The sequence below is a fragment of the Coregonus lavaretus genome (genome assembly GCF_964263955.1).
Source record: "Coregonus lavaretus genome assembly, chromosome: 3".
NCBI lineage: Eukaryota > Metazoa > Chordata > Actinopteri > Salmoniformes > Salmonidae > Coregonus > Coregonus lavaretus.
In genome coordinates this window covers 12664454-12680399 of record NC_139990.1, presented here as the reverse complement: position 1 = coordinate 12680399, position 15946 = coordinate 12664454, and the positions used below count along the sequence as shown (strand labels likewise).

Genomic DNA, 15946 nt, shown 5'->3' with positions numbered 1-15946 from the left:
TGTTAGTATACCGGTTGTTTACGAAGCATGTGACAAATAACATTTGAATTGATTCAGCAACAACCCAATAACATTTGTTGTGATTGGGTTGCAAAATTAACACAGAACAGTACCGTCAAACACAAATGTACCACTACACCTGATGTCCCACTAATGCTGACATCACCCTACTTTCTGACTTGACTGGAATTGAAATGGAATTTACCCCCACCCTGAGGCATTTAGGCCTGCAATGGGGAGATCTATAGGGGACTGGGAAAAACGACCTTATGTATCGGCTATGATAGGATGACATTGACTAAAAAAGCCCAGCCCACTTTCACTCTCTCCTCTTCCGTCCACATCTTGCCCTCTCTCTCCAGTCCACATCATTATCCATTCCAACAAGGTAGAGCGGCGGAAGCCAACCCACGTCTGGCAGGTCGTTCCGTTCCGCTACTGCTACTTGTGTGTGAGCGAGCTAACGAGGATTGTGTAAATCCTCGCCAAGGATTAGTGGAGTTGGTTCGTCCTCAGTAGAAACAGTGTCGCGGCAGCTGCAGTTACATCAAAGGCTTTAGCAACGCTCTTCCAGGTCACATCGACGGGAACTTTGTTGGATGGTAACCGTTTCATATCCCTCTCTCCGCTGTAATAGCTGCTGCAGATTCGCCTTTTCGTCGCAAAGGCTACATTTTTCCGAACGGACTTATAAATGGTAAGTCGATGTGTAGGCTATATTAAAATAGAGAAGCTGGTGTTATATGTGTTAATTATAACCGTTTATAACATAAATAACATTGTATAGGCATATTTCAAAGCAGCTATCTATTCGGTGCCCTGTGTAGCCTATTGGATAATAGCAGAGATATTAAGCAGCCATTGCAACTTGGAATGCAGTCAGTAGCCACAACACAGTCAGTCCACTAGGCTACTATTGAATATGATTCTTTTTATCTTCAGTGGCAGATTTATTAGACTGCAAATCGATTAGACAGCAGTTCATCGGTTTATTCATGGTTTTTGTGTTTTTTCAGTCGGACCTCGTCGGAATAATGCACTGAAGAAAGGCTACATGCAAGCGTCTGTCCAGAGGCTGCAGTATAGCTGAGGGATTGCGGCACACGGTTGACGTTTTTTTTACGGTTTCACCAAATAACATCAGTTGTTGGCTATAAAGGGAGAATCGTGAATCTCGATCGTCCTGCGCTCGGCGAAAACATAATGGCCACTCTACTGCGGAAAATCGGTCTGATTCGTCTTCACGACCGGGACACAGAGGACCCCAAGCATCACCAGGGCTCGCTAAAGGGGACCAAGGGGAACACGAAGAACAACACTAAGCAGCACTGTCAGACCACTAACGAGACGAACAACATCCTCAGCACCCCCGAGATCAAAGCGAAGAAGCTGGACCAGCACAGCAGCAAGGACAAACCGTCCGTAAAGGATAAGCAACAGGGCAAGGACACCAATGAGAAACAGCAGATGGGAAGCGGAGGAGGAGGTGGGATCGGGGTTGGAAAATCAGCGACCAGTGCCTCAATACCACCACTAGCCCCTCAACGGCAGCACTGCACCCAAGTCCGGACGAGGAGACTCATGAAGGAACTCCAGGAAATCCGGCGGTTGGGAGACAACTTTATAACGGTCGAGCTGGTTGACGACAATCTATTTGACTGGAACGTCAAGCTCCACCAGGTGGACAAAGACTCGGCGCTGTGGCAGGACATGAAAGAAACAAACACCGAGTTCATACTGCTGAATGTCTCTTTCCCCGACAATTTCCCGTTCTCTCCGCCTTTCATGCGGGTGCTCACCCCCCGGTTGGAAAACGGGTACGTGCTGGACGGGGGAGCGATATGTATGGAGTTGTTAACCCCCCGCGGATGGTCCAGCGCCTACACAGTGGAAGCCGTGATGAGACAATTTGCGGCAAGTCTGGTAAAAGGACAGGTGAGGATATTTGTTTTATTAATGCATCCCTCCCGTGTGAGTTTTGAAACATGAGACGCAGTGGACGCTGAAGACTTAGTGTTGAATGTTCGTACCTGACACTCATGCAACATGCATAATGTTAATTTAGTGGACCCATACTGCATAAAACCTGTCAATACGCAGTAGTTGCATCTAGGTCACCCATGATACAAGTCAGTATTCGACGTCCAACCATGTCTGAGCACGGTTACCTTCAAGTGGGTTTCGGTTTTGCTAGGGCGTTGTGGACGCGGATGGGCATAAGCATCTGCCTCTGATTCCAAAGGTTGCAAGTTGTAATCCAGTGATAGAAAGTTGTTTTTGAGATTTTTGTTTTAAGCCTATCCCAAACGTTAACCCTTACCTTAAGATTCCTGAGTTAATGCCTAAACGTAACCTTAAACACTTCGAAATTTGACCTTTGCAACAACTTCGAAATGTGATGTTTGAGAAACTTGGATGGACATCTAATTCTGTCGTGAGACTGTGAGAGCTAGTTGCAGCCTACCATTGATCATATCTGCCAAACTGTGCAGAATCAGAATGGTGTTTTACTGTGATACAGATCTCATATATTGAGCCCTATATCTCTCCCCCAGCTCTGAGAGAGAGATAGAGAGAAAGAGAGAGAGAGAGCAGGAATCCATCTCCCCATCATAGACGTGATTAATCTTTAGCTGTGACATTACAGCCGCCATTTCGCTGCTGTGCTCTGAATATTCTCTACTCTGTGTGAGATGTATATTCCTCCTATCTCCTCATCACCTCCAGAAATCCTCAGCATTAGGGTGGAAATAAATGGCTACCATAGAATGACAAGGTCACTCCAGATCATCTAATTACTGGCCAGATATGGAATAAATGTGCATGGGGGTTTCATTTCCTCAAGCCTACAGGAATGATTTGAAATCATAATTTATATGTACAAAAAAAAAGAACTATTCATATTTAACAAAATACTCCAAAACAGGCCTATGAAATAGGCTATGTCCAAATAAAATTAAATAAAATTACTGCTGATAGCCTATTAAGTCACTGTAACCACATTGACCAAGCATCATCCAGTCAGCCAGTAGTTGTCTCCCCTCCACCCGTCCTGTCCTCTTTGACAGTGACAGACTGAGCAGAGCTCAGATTATGTAATCCAGACACTGCTACATTCTCACCCCTCTGTCATCAAATATAATAATTTCCCTATAATTTAACATGTTTGTAGACCTGATCTTATTCAATCTAAACGCTGATGCATGAAATACACCGCATGAACAATTTGAGCATTTCATGCGTTAGAACGTTATTGCTTGTCATTCCTTACATCTAGCTGCTTTAACTGACGGTTCGCCCGTCACATGTGACGTCATTGTTATGATAGCATTATGACAGGAGGAATTTATGTAAACATGTCACCAGATTTCCCTCCAATGACCTAAGAGTGGTATATTTTCCCTTTTCTCTTTGATGATGTAACATAATTTCAGTTGAATTCCAGTTGACATTGGTCATGCAGCTGTTATCGGTCTAAGGCACTGCATCTCAGTGCTTGAGGCGTCACTACAGACCCCCTGGTTCGATTCCAGGCTGTATCACAACCGGCCGTGATTGGGAGTCCTATAAGGCAGCGCACAATTGGTCCAGCGTCGTCTGGGTTTGGCCGGTGTAGGCCGTCATTGTAAATAAGAATTTGTTCTTAACTGACTTGCCTAGCTAAATAAAGGTTAAAAAAAAAAAAAAAAAAAAAGTCCTATTTATTGTATGAATTATTAGAGAGGAAGAAAAATATGCTTAGTCTAATGGACAATGTAAGACACATGGGGAACCAAAGCAAAGGTATGTGTGGTGGTTCTGTTTTTAATATTATATATTGATATCTTGCATATCACTTCAAATAATTCAGTTATATTGACACATAAGATGTGGTCACAATCATAAATGCATGGGCAATGTAAGGAAAAACACCCAAAAGGATCCATAGCAAAGACATCAATAATATAGATTGGTGTTGTACACATCATCTCAAGTATTTCATTTACACTTAATATATTTATAATGTAATACGAACCAATTAGATCCTAATGATGCGTTGTGAGCAGAAGCAGCTGTGAAAGTAGTGGTTCGCATCTCCATCCCACTGGCTGAGGCCTTAAGGCTTGTGAAGGAGACCCAAATAACATGGCTGCCACTGGAACTGGTGATAATTATTTAGCTTCAAGGGGTAATCTTTCCCTTCAAAATTGCAGTTAAATGTTGATCAATCAATCACACGCACGCACGCACGCACGCACGCACGCACGCACGCACGCACGCACGCACGCACACACACACACACACACACACACACACACACACACACACACACACACACACACACACACACACACACACACACACACACACACACACACACAGTATTCAGAGTACACCATTTTATTTGTAAAACATTTTCAGTATCAGCCCACACAGAAAATCACAAGGTTCTAGAAATGACTCACGATAGCGAAGACCTTCTGTCATAATCTTGATTAGTAGTTTGTTTTTTCCATCTTATCTCTGATTACACTCTGATGGGGACCTGTTGCCACAAGAAAAGGGCAACCAGTGAAGAACAAACACCATTGTAAATACAACCTATATTTATGTTTATTTATTTTCCTTTTTGTACTTTAGCTATTTGTACATCATTATAACAGTTTATATAGGCATAATTTGAAATGTCTTTATTATTTTGGAACTTTTGTGAGTGTAATGTTTACTGTTAATTTTATTATCTATTTCACTTGCTTTGGCAATGTAACCATATGTTTCCCATGCCAATAAAGCCCTTACATTGAATTGAATTGACATTGAATTGAGAGAGAGAGCAGCACTGCAGTCAGTATACACTAATTACATCCCAGTGCCTTCCTCCTCCAGTTTGCTAATTAAAACAATATTGATTAATTATGCAAGTGTGTGCGTGCGCATGCGTCTTTGCTTGTGCATCTCTATATGTGTGTATCCTGATTTCCTATGTGATTGGTTTGCCACGTACCGAATGTGAAACTAACACATAGTAATTCCTCCTCTAATGCTACTGGCACTAGTACTCTGTGGTTCCCTGTGGTGGTTCTGCTTGCGATAGAAATTATCACCTCCAATAATCATCTCCTGCATGGGAGGAATTACTGAGTAGAAAGACTATAGACTCCTATGGTTTCCCCATGGCTGTGTACTAGACCCCAGGGTAGCAGAAGAAGACTTTAGGTTTTTAGATTGAAGACGAATTTGACAGTACCAGAGTTCATATCTTAGAGTGAATATTCTATAAGTGGTACTCAAGCAGTAGAACATGTGAGGTGCACCGCTCCAATTCAAGCGCTGATTGGTTTTCAGAAGCGGTTTGGCCTTGGCTGATTATCAGTGTTATCACACGTTATCACAGCTATTTGGGTCAGTGGTCAAGACAACCATGAACATAACCACATCCAGAGAGGACATTTGTTGAATTAAGACCAAAACCACTTTCAAATCATTTACTTTTCTACACTTCATCTTTTACCAGGAAGAGATTATTAAAAGTCTATATACCCTTTACCCTTTATATATCTATTTGCATGTTGCACAAGCTACACACAGTCTGTGAGAGTGTGATTTGAAGGAGTCAGGCGCAGGAGGGTGAATCACAGAATACAGAGTTTATTCCGTAGTACACCGTTACGCTGGATAGTGTCAACAGTCTAGTGCTCAAAACAGGCGCACTGGAACAAATACAGGCACATGGGGAAAATATACCCCGGCAATACAAAGTACAGGTAGCTCCACCGAGCTACACTCATCTCACATGCAATAATCACCCACAAGGACATGGGGGCAGAGGGAACACTTAAACACATACTAATGAGGGGAATATGAACCAGGTGTGTGTAATTGACAAGACAAGACAAATGGAATGATGAAATATGGAGCGGCAGTGGCTAGAAGGCCGGTGACGACGAACGCCGAAGCCTGCCCGAACAAGGAGGGGAGGCAGCTTCGGAGGAAGTTGTGACACAGTCAGACATCACTAAACCCACAACTATTTGCATATTGCATATGAATCTCCAACAAGTTTTCAGTGATGTGTTGTTGTGTTGACAATATGTCCAGCTCTCCAGTCCCATAGCATGTTTATCTATCTTGATCCGGTTCTCTGGCACATGTAGCCTGGCGTTACGCAATCATCCCAATCCCAAAGCCTCTTACCAAGATGCACTGGGGCCCTGATCGGAGTGCCCGCCGCCCGGCCCATTGACTGATCTCCATTCACAAGATTACCCATCAACCACTTCACATCACACGACTGACATGTGTGTGTCCCTCTGGACGTGAGCAAGCAAGGGAGGGAAGGCTTAAGTGAACTAGATAAACAATGACATACAACTGTAGTGTACAGCCTAAAGCACACTCTGGATGTAACACACACTGGATGTAACACACACACACACACACACACACACACACACACACACACATACGCACACCTTCTCTCTCTCTCTCTCTCTCTCTCTCTCTCTCTCTCTCTCTCTCTCTCTCTCTCTCTCTCGCTCTCTCCCATCTCTCTCTCTTTATCCATCTCTCTCCTGCTCCCTCTTTCTCTTCCTCTCTCTCTCTCTCTCTCTCTCTCTCTCTCTCTCTCTCTCTCTCTCTCTCTCTCTCTCTCTCTCCCTCAGTCGCTCGCTCTGTCTCTCTCTCTCTTGCTCTCTCTCTCTGTTATTTCTGTCTTGTTAAGCGTCATTCAGCCCGGACATGTCTGGGGCAGGAACAAGTTATTTCAGTCCCTATTCTGTCCACACACACACACACACACACACACACACACACACACACAGGAAGGAAGGAAATACCCATTGCCCAGGTCAGACAGGGGACGGAAATAATCGTCACACAGACAAGGGGAAGGAAATAATCGCTGCGCAGTGGCTAGGGGGACAGAAATAATCGTCACACGGAGTGTGCTGGCCGGTGGAGTGATATTGTTGATTGATGTAATGTAAACAATACGGTAGTCAGTCTCTACATTCCTCTCTTCCAGGCAACGTGGATTAGGGGAAATAAGGCCTAGCTCTCAAATGGCTGTGATATCCAGTTGAATTCAATCAGTGCAATTCAATTCAGGAAATTGGTTTGAATGTAAATTGTTAATTGTTTCATTGGTCATAATTGATGAGGTCGATGAGATTTTAGAGTTTCTGCTGTACATGTGTGCGTGTGTGTGTGTATTGTAATTGCTCTATTAATGGTTGTGTGTTAAACCAGTGGCCACTGGCCAGTCGTCCTCTGGTATTCATGGCCACGGTAATGACACCTCTCGATCGCCCTGTCAACCTCTCTCCATGGCAAAGATGACCATTTTGAGGCACAAACCATGTCGGGTTTAACCAATGATGTATATAAACCCTGGATTGCTGATGCTATGTATGGGCCATTGAGAGGCTTTGAAGCCACCGGTCGGCCATATTGGCACTCCCAAGCAGGAGCAGTCCTCCATAGGAATGAATGTAATTCTATAGTATTTGAATTGAATGTTTCAAGTAAAAATATTACATGTATTCAAGTATTTTATGTTGTAGTGGGGACAGTAACAATATTAATCTCCAAAAATTATATTTTAAGGGTAATGTTTTTATATATTTTCTTTCATTTAATTTTTTATGTTTAGCTCACATAATATAATTTAAAAGTATGCATTAAGGTGTCTATAATATAATACATTTGGCAAAAACTAATGTAGACATTAATACATTCATTTATATAGCTTCCAAAATATTTTTATACAATGGTGGGGGAGTGCCAAGATGGAGGCACGGTGGCTTCAAATGAGTGCCCCCTGTCAGTCATCTTGTGTATATATTAGGGCTGTCAAAAATAGCGCGTTAACGACGTTAATTAGTTGTTTGCTGTTAATTACGTCAATTTTTTTAACGCATTTCACGCATGCGCAGTGTGACAAATTATTCAGGTCAGGAAAGTGGTTGGGAGCTAGAGGCGAGATGGAGCAAGGTGAGCAAAGTGGGCCTATTGACGGATTCAAATATAAAAAGAATGATGATGGTACAGTTAACAAGTACAAGGTTATTTGCAAGATTTGTAAGAAGGAGTTTCAATTTCACCGGAGCTGTTCAAGCTTGAAGTACCATGTCAACGCCAAACATGCGTTTGCTGGGCCGTCAGATTCAGCAAGTGGTTTGCGCCAGACCACGCTGAATGTTTGCAGGCAATTAACAAAATCAACCTCAGATAATTTGACCAACACAATAGCAAAATGGATTGCAAAGGATTGTAGACCCATTAGCATTGTAGAAGACTCAGGTTTCCTTGATGTTTTGCTAGTGGCGTCTCAAGACTCATTCTATAAGCCACCGTCAAGAGCCACAGCCAAAGACAAATATTATGGTGTGTAGTATGTTTCAGCTTGATTTAAAACACCATTATTTGGCTGTGTTAATAAACAGACATAATATGAAAATTATGTATCTGTGTCCTGTTATTTATCTTTTGGTATGCATTTCAGAAAAAAAATGGTTAGGATTCAGGTGTAATTGCAAATAGTGATTAATCATGATTAATCCACTGAAAATTCTGATTAATTTGATTAAAAATTTTAATCATTTGACAGCCCTAGTATATATAAATCAGTGGTTGTAACATAGGCAACTGGCACATTATTCAAACACAGACATGATTATACCAAGGTAACGATTAGTTAGGCAAGCAAACAGTCTTGCCCAGTTGACCTTTCACCTCTCTGGAATGGGTCCTAGGTTTCAGGAAGTTAATTATGAATTAGTTATTCATAAGAGGCTGTGTCTGTCTCGAATACATAAGTCTTTACTGGATTATTTTGCCTGGTAAAATACCAAGACATTGCTCTCACTTTTCAACTCAATAGTCTATGGGAGAATCTCAATTGCATACTCCTCACGTCCCCTCTCCTCTTTCTCAAAACCCATTGGATAAGAAAGCCAGAGGTCCTTTCACTAACCTTTTGGGTTTTGAGAAGGAGGTGAGGAGAGAGGACGCGAGGAGTATGCAATTGAGATTCTCCCTATAGTAGGCCTACTACTACTCCAACTATTGAGATACAGCCTTAATCTCTTTGCGTGTCTCCTCTGTGAGAAAGGAGAAAGGTCTCTCACCCTGAACTGATGATCCTCCTGTTCTTATTATGTTCCTGTTCTAGTCTGTCTGAGTCACTGAGTCTCATTAACCAGCGCATTTAGACATGGAAGCTGTGTTCCTAATCACCTGACCACTCAACATTATGATCTCATCCTACTCATCCCCAGAATCTTTAAGACACAAAATGGCCGACCAGACACACAAGCCCGTCATTTGACACAAAATGGCTGTATCTGAACCAGAGTCTCAAGTGACACCCTGTTCCACACGTAGTGCACTACTTTTGACCAGACAAAGAATGGTTCCGAAATTGCATCCTAAGGTAATACACAATATAAGGAATAGGGTGCTATTTCAGATGCAGACAGAGTCAGCATTGTGCACTACATTTTTTATTTTATTTTATTTAACCTTTATTTAATTAGGCAAGTCAGTTAAGAACAAATTCTTATTTACAATGACGGCCTACCCTGGCCAAACCCGGACGACGCTGGGCCAATTGATACAGCCTGGAATCGAACCAGGGTCTGTAGTGACGCCTATAGCGCTGAGATGCAGTGCCTTAGACCGCTGAGCCTGAGATTTGGTTGATCCCGTTGACCCAAAATGACCGTCCAGACACACGAGCCGCTCGTTTAATACATTACCTTTTAATGTGGTTTGAGTGTGACGAATGGAAACTGATTTACTGCGGTGGTGGCAAGGAGCCATTCCGGCCTGTGTTCTCTCTCTCTCTCTCTCTCTCTCTCTCTTCTCTCTCTCTTCTCTCTCTCTCTCTCTCTCTCTCTCTCTCTCTCTCTCTCTCTCTCTCTCTCTCTCTCTCTCTCTCTCTCTCTCTCTCTCTCTCTCTCTCTCTCTCTCTCTCTCTCTCTCTCTCTCTCTCTCTCTCTCTCTCTCTCTCTCTCTCTCTCTCTCTCTCTCTCCTCTCTCTCTCTCTCTCTCTCTCTCTCTCTCTCTCTCTCTCTGTGTGTGTGTGTGTGTGTGTGTGAGTTGACTCTTCAAAACGTTATGCAGAGGTGAATCATGAATTAGATAATGTAATTTAAGACAACACACTACGCCTCCAAAAGCACAATCAGCCATGCATCTTATATTAGCTTTAGTATGCGTCTTATTGTGGCTCTGAGGCTAAATATTAATATTTTGAAGATAAAGTCAGGGCTTTTTTGTTTTGTGATTTTGTTCTCCCACCCACACAATCCTCTTTAGAGAAGACTGAGCCACTGTTGCTAAGAGATCATCCCAGCTTTAGCGTCACATGCAACGCCTACACTCTTTTCTTTTTCTTCTCTCCCACATACTGTATATTATTAGCCTTTGTGTGTGTAGGAAATACAGTTGTTGTTGTTTTTTTCCACCAAGATGGGAGATTGTGTTTGGATGGAATTGCTTCTTTGACTAACTCAATTGTTTATGGGATGCTTTTTGCAGCCATCGCAAGAATATTATCTCACATATTTATAGCTTTTCATATTTGTGATGTTGAAATGTTTCATTGTTGGCTCTGAGAAGAGGATCTAGTCTCCAGAGTAGCTCCTTCTCTCTGGTGATCGAGAGTGACATCTTAAAAGGTTTTTCTGTCCTTTCTCTGTCCTTCAACATTAATCTAACGTTGCAACAGCATTCATAGCACCTGAGCTGTCACCACCAGCACCGTGGTCATATAGACACTATATATACAAAAGGATGTGGACACCCCTTCAAATTAGTGGATTCGGTTATTTTAGCCACACCCGTTGCTGACAGGTTGCAATCTCCATAGCCATGCCATCTCCATAGACAAACATTGGCAGTAGAATGACCTTACTGAAGAGCTCAGTGACTTTTAACGTGGCACCGTCATAGGATGCCACCTTTCCAACAAGTCAGTTTGTCAAATTTCTGAGCTGCCCCGGTCAACTGTAAGTGCTGTTATTTTGAAGTGGAAACGTCTAGGAGCAACAACGGCTCAGCCGCGAAGTGGTAGGCCACACAAGCTCACAGAACGGGACCGCTGAGTGCTGAAGTGCATAGCGTGTAAAAATTATCTGTCCTCGGTTGCAACACTCACTACCGAGTTCCAAACTGCCTCTGGAAGCAACGTCAGCACAAGAACTGTTCGTCGGGAGCTTCATGAAAAGGGTTTCCATGGCCGAGCAGCCGCACACAAGCCTAAAATCACCATGCGCAATGCCAAGCGTCAGCTGAAGTGGTATAAAGCTCGCCGCCATTGGACTCTGGAGCAGTGGAAATGCATTCTCTGGAGTGATAAATCACGCTTCACCATCTGGCAGTCCGATGGACGAATCTGGGTTTGGCGGATGCCAGGAGAACGCTACTTGCCCGAATGCATAGTGCCAACTGTAAAGTTTGGTGGAGGAGGAATAATGGTCTGGGGCTGTTTTTCATGGTTCGGGCTAGGCCCCCTAGTTCCAGTGAAGGGAAATCTTTACGCTACATCATACAATGACCCCCAAGATGATTCTGTGCTTCCAACTTAGTGACAACAGTTTGGGGAAGGCCCTTTCCTGTATCAGCATGACAATGCCCCGTGCACAAATCGAGGTCCATACAGAAATGTTTTATATATTTTATCACATTTATTTAGATAAAATAAACAACTTTCCCCATTCAAGAGAGTGAAAGGCAATTACACATTATATTCAACCCCATAAAACATAGACCATAGACGTTGTGATTACACAGCCACCCTAACACTTCATCTACACTACACATGTCACTCAATGTAACATTCTATCTGCTACACAGAAAACAACCAAAATCAACTTTATTTCTCATTATTTCAATTCACAAGAATGAATGAACGTACGCGTCAGCCATTGAGAATTGAAGCTTGCCGATTCTTGAGCTTGGACGCAATGCGAGCAGCATAGTAGCTTTCATTGATTTAAAAAAAAGCATTCTCTCAATGGCTGATGGCTAATGATAATGCCAGATTACCGATGGCTGTTATGTAGCAGGGCCATTAGAACCCAATTCAGAATTCTTTCTTAATTTCTGATCTTTTTTTCAGTCCATTTTCTGTCCCTGTTCCATTACATTTTGGGTGGTTGTTTTGGTAACAGCAGGTCATGTGGAAAAAATCAGCATCCAGACTGAGGTTGCATAATAGATCAGAATTAATTGGGAACCACATACAAATGTGGTACAAGTCAGAACTCAAAAGGTCAGATTCGATGTGTTCAAAAAACAAATAATCAGATACTGTATGTACTGTATCAAATAATTGGCAAAAGATCAGAGTTGGGATTATTTTGTAAACTCATATACAGAAATGGTTTGTCGAGATCGGTGTGGAAGAACTTGACTGGCCTGCACAGAGCCCTGACCTCAACCCCATCGAACACCTTTGGGATGAATTGGAACGCCGATTGCGAGCCTGGCCTAATCGCCCAACATCAGTGCCCGACCTCACTAATGCTCTTGTGGCTGAATGGAAGCAAGTCCCCGCTGCAATGTTCCAACATCTAGTGGAAAGCCTTCCCAGAAGAGTGGAGGCTGTTAGAGCAGCAAAGGGGGGACCAACTCCATATTGATGCCCATGATTTTGGAATGAGATGTTCGATGAGCAGGTGTCCACATATTTATGGTCATGTAGTGTATGTTAAAATTCACCTGTCAAATAATTGTACAATTCACCCTTATGAGGATATTCCTCCTTTAGATGCAGTACTGGTGACATAAGGGTGTTGAATATCTGTGACAAGGAAGTGTATTTTACTTAGAGAGCTGACTTGTGTAGTCCCATTGGGGAGTTGGACTGAGGGAGCTTGTGGAAGGATGGTTGATGGTTGTGGGTCTCTCTTTTCTCAGTGTAATTGACTCAGTGGGGTGTTGAGTGCAGATGATACTGTACTCATTCTCTCTCTCTCTCTCTCTCTCTCTCTCTCTCTCTCTCTCTCTCTCTCTCTCTGTGTGGGTGTGTATCCAATGTATCAGTGATTGGTTGAGGCGAATGATGTCAATTTCCTACTAATCATCTCTCTCTCTCCCTCCCTCCCTCCCTCTCTCCCTCTCTCTCTCTCCGTAGGGGCGTATCTGCAGAAAAGCAGGGAAGTCCAAGAAGGCGTTTAGCCGTAAAGAGGCGGAGGCCACCTTTAAGAGTCTGGTGAAGACCCACGAGAAGTACGGCTGGGTCTCCCCCCCTGTGTCTGATGGCTGAGGAGACGGGCCAGCCATAACGCTAGCTAGCCATGCTAACTACGACACACCACGCTAACTCGACTCCTCCTCCTCGACCATACCGCTCCACCACTCCAGTTGTTTTCGGTTGCTTTGGGTTTTTTCTTCTTGTTGTCTTGATCACGTCACTGAAACTTCAGAAGGAACAAATGAAGGAACGCTCGTCTACTTTGTCTTCACTTTGCTGATAATCGTCATCATCATCAAGCCTCCCTCCAGCGCTGCACTCCTCCTTCCCTTCTCTCTCTCTCTCTCTGTGTTCATCTCTCCTTCGGCTGAGTAGAGGGTTCCGCGGGATGTGTGTGAACTGACTTATTCAGGAAAGTGTGTGTGTGTGTGTGTCAGCGGCGTGTGTTTCAGCGGAGTGTGTGTCACAGCGGTCGATGGATTGGGTTTCCGACACACACACACTCACACATCCACACACCCACACTGAGGGACATTCAGACTGTGTGGATCTGTGGAAAGACTGTGAAAGACTACTGAGAAGAGGGAGTTGTATCCCCCTCTCCTCTTTTATCCCACCTTCCCTTCTCACCTTCCTTCCTCTCCTCCTTCCTTCCTCTCCTCCTCTCATTCCTCATCGCTTTCTCTAAGCTGACACCACAATGCACTGAAGTGAAGTCCATCCAGTCTGCCTGATCATTTACATACAAACCAGCCTGTTGATGTTTAATAGACAGACAGTGCAGGACGGCAGCTCATGCATTCACCCCTTCTTTTTTCTCTTCTTTTTCTCCCTGTTCCTTTCTTTTCTTTTGACTGTGCTGTTTTTCACAGTTCAATGCAACATGAAGATTGTAATGTATGTAGAGCTGTGCTCTCTCTCCATCTCTCTTTCTATCGTTAATTATCCTCTCTCTCTCGTTCTCGCTCTCTCATTGTGGCTAAATTTAGACCTCACTGTGTTGCGTAGAGGGTTATTGATTTCGAACAAAGAAAAAAAAAATCACTTGCTTTATATGCAGAGACTCTGTACGATGAATAGAATGGCAGTCAACCATAGCTCTCTCTCTCTCTCTCTCTCTGTCTCTCTCTCTCACCTCACTCTCTCTCTGGTCATATTATCATGTATAGATGAAGACCAGCAGCTATAATTCATAATCCATGATTTAGATACCAGATGGTCAAGCTAATACTCAGGCCCCTGAAAGGTGAGTGTGTGTGTGTGTGTGTGTGTGTGTGTGTGTGTGTGTGTGTGTGTGTCTCACCATGGCTTTTCATTGTGTTCCTATGTGAAGACAACTGTACTATGCTGATCCTTTTACCATCAGTAACCCAGTAATAGTATTAGTACATTACTGTATGGAGATGTTGTTACAGTGGTAATGATGATGGTGATGTCCTGACCAGAGGAAATTATCATCTCTGTTAGTTCCCTATGGGACTGTACACCACACATTAAGACTTCAGAGTGTGTGTATCGTTGTGGGAGGTTACTGTAGCTATTTTGCATTGGCACATCACATACAGTGGGGGAAAAAAGTATTTAGTCAGCCACCAATTGTGCAAGTTCTCCCACTTAAAAAGATGAGAGAGGCCTGTAATTTTCATCATAGGTACAAGTCAACTATGACAGACAAATTGAGAAAAAAAAATCCAGAAAATCACATTGTAGGATATTTTATGAATTTATTTGCTAATTATGGTGGAAAATAAGTATTTGGTCACCTACAAACGAGCAAGATTTCTGGCTCTCACAGACCTGTAACTTCTTCTTTAAGAGGCTCCTCTGTCCTCCACTCGTTACCTGTATTAATGGCACCTGTTTGAACTTGTTATCAGTATAAAAAGACACCTGTCCACAACCTCAAACAGTCACACTCCAAACTCCACTATGGCCAAGACCAAAGAGCTGTCAAAGGACACCAGGAACCAAATTGTAGACCTCCACCAGGCTGGGAAGACTGAATCTGCAATAGGTAAGCAGCTTGGTTTGAAGAAATCAACTGTGGGAGCAATTATTAGGAAATGGAAGACATACAAGACCACTGATAATCTCCCTCGATCTGGGGCTCCACGCAAGATCTCACCCCGTGGGGTCAAAATTATCACAAGAACGGTGAGCAAAAATCCCAGAACCACACGGGGGGACCTAGTGAATGACCTGCAGAGAGCTGGGACCAAAGTAACAAAGCCTACCATCAGTAACACACTACGCCGCCAGGGACTCAAATCCTGCAGTGCCAGACGTGTCCCCCTGCTTAAGCCAGTACATGTCCAGGCCCGTCTGAAGTTTGCTAGAGTGCATTTGGATGATCCAGAAGAGGATTGGGAGAATGTCATATGGTCAGATGAAACCAAAATATAACTTTTTGGTAAAAACTCAACTCGTCGTGTTTGGAGGACAAAGAATGCTGAGTTGCATCCAAAGAACACCATACCTACTGTGAAGCATGGGGGTGGAAACATCATGCTTTGGGGCTGTTATTCTGCAAAGGGACCAGGACGACTGATCCGTGTAAAGGAAAGAATGAATGGGGCCATGTATCGTGAGATTTTGAGTGAAAACCTCCTTCCATCAGCAAGGGCATTGAAGATGAAACGTGGCTGGGTCTTTCAGCATGACAATGATCCCAAACACACCGCCCGGGCAATGAAGGAGTGGCTTCGTAAGAAGCATTTCAAGGTCCTGGAGTGGCCTAGCCAGTCTCCAGATCTCAACCCCATAGAA

At 43.4% G+C, this 15946-nt stretch overlaps 1 protein-coding gene across 1 annotated transcript; it reads left to right on the top strand.

Annotated features, from left to right (window-relative positions):
- Positions 1-447: 447 nt before the first annotated feature.
- Positions 448-14204, top strand: ube2ql1 (ubiquitin conjugating enzyme E2 QL1). The gene is made up of 3 exons (XM_084151476.1): positions 448-697; positions 1017-1935; positions 13121-14204. Exons 2-3 carry the CDS (start codon positions 1204-1206, stop codon positions 13250-13252), a joined length of 864 nt encoding a protein of 287 aa, XP_084007602.1. The 5' UTR covers positions 448-697; positions 1017-1203; the 3' UTR covers positions 13253-14204.
- The last annotated feature ends 1742 nt before the right edge of the window (positions 14205-15946 follow it).

Excerpts from the sequence above, each read along its gene's own strand:
- ube2ql1 (XM_084151476.1), top strand. The coding sequence starts at position 1,204 with ATGGCCACTCTACTGCGGAAAATCGGTCTGATTCGTCTTCACGACCGG. Across the intron at positions 1,936-13,120 it reads CAAGTCTGGTAAAAGGACAG|GGGCGTATCTGCAGAAAAGC; the intron begins GTGAGGATATTT and ends CTCTCTCCGTAG.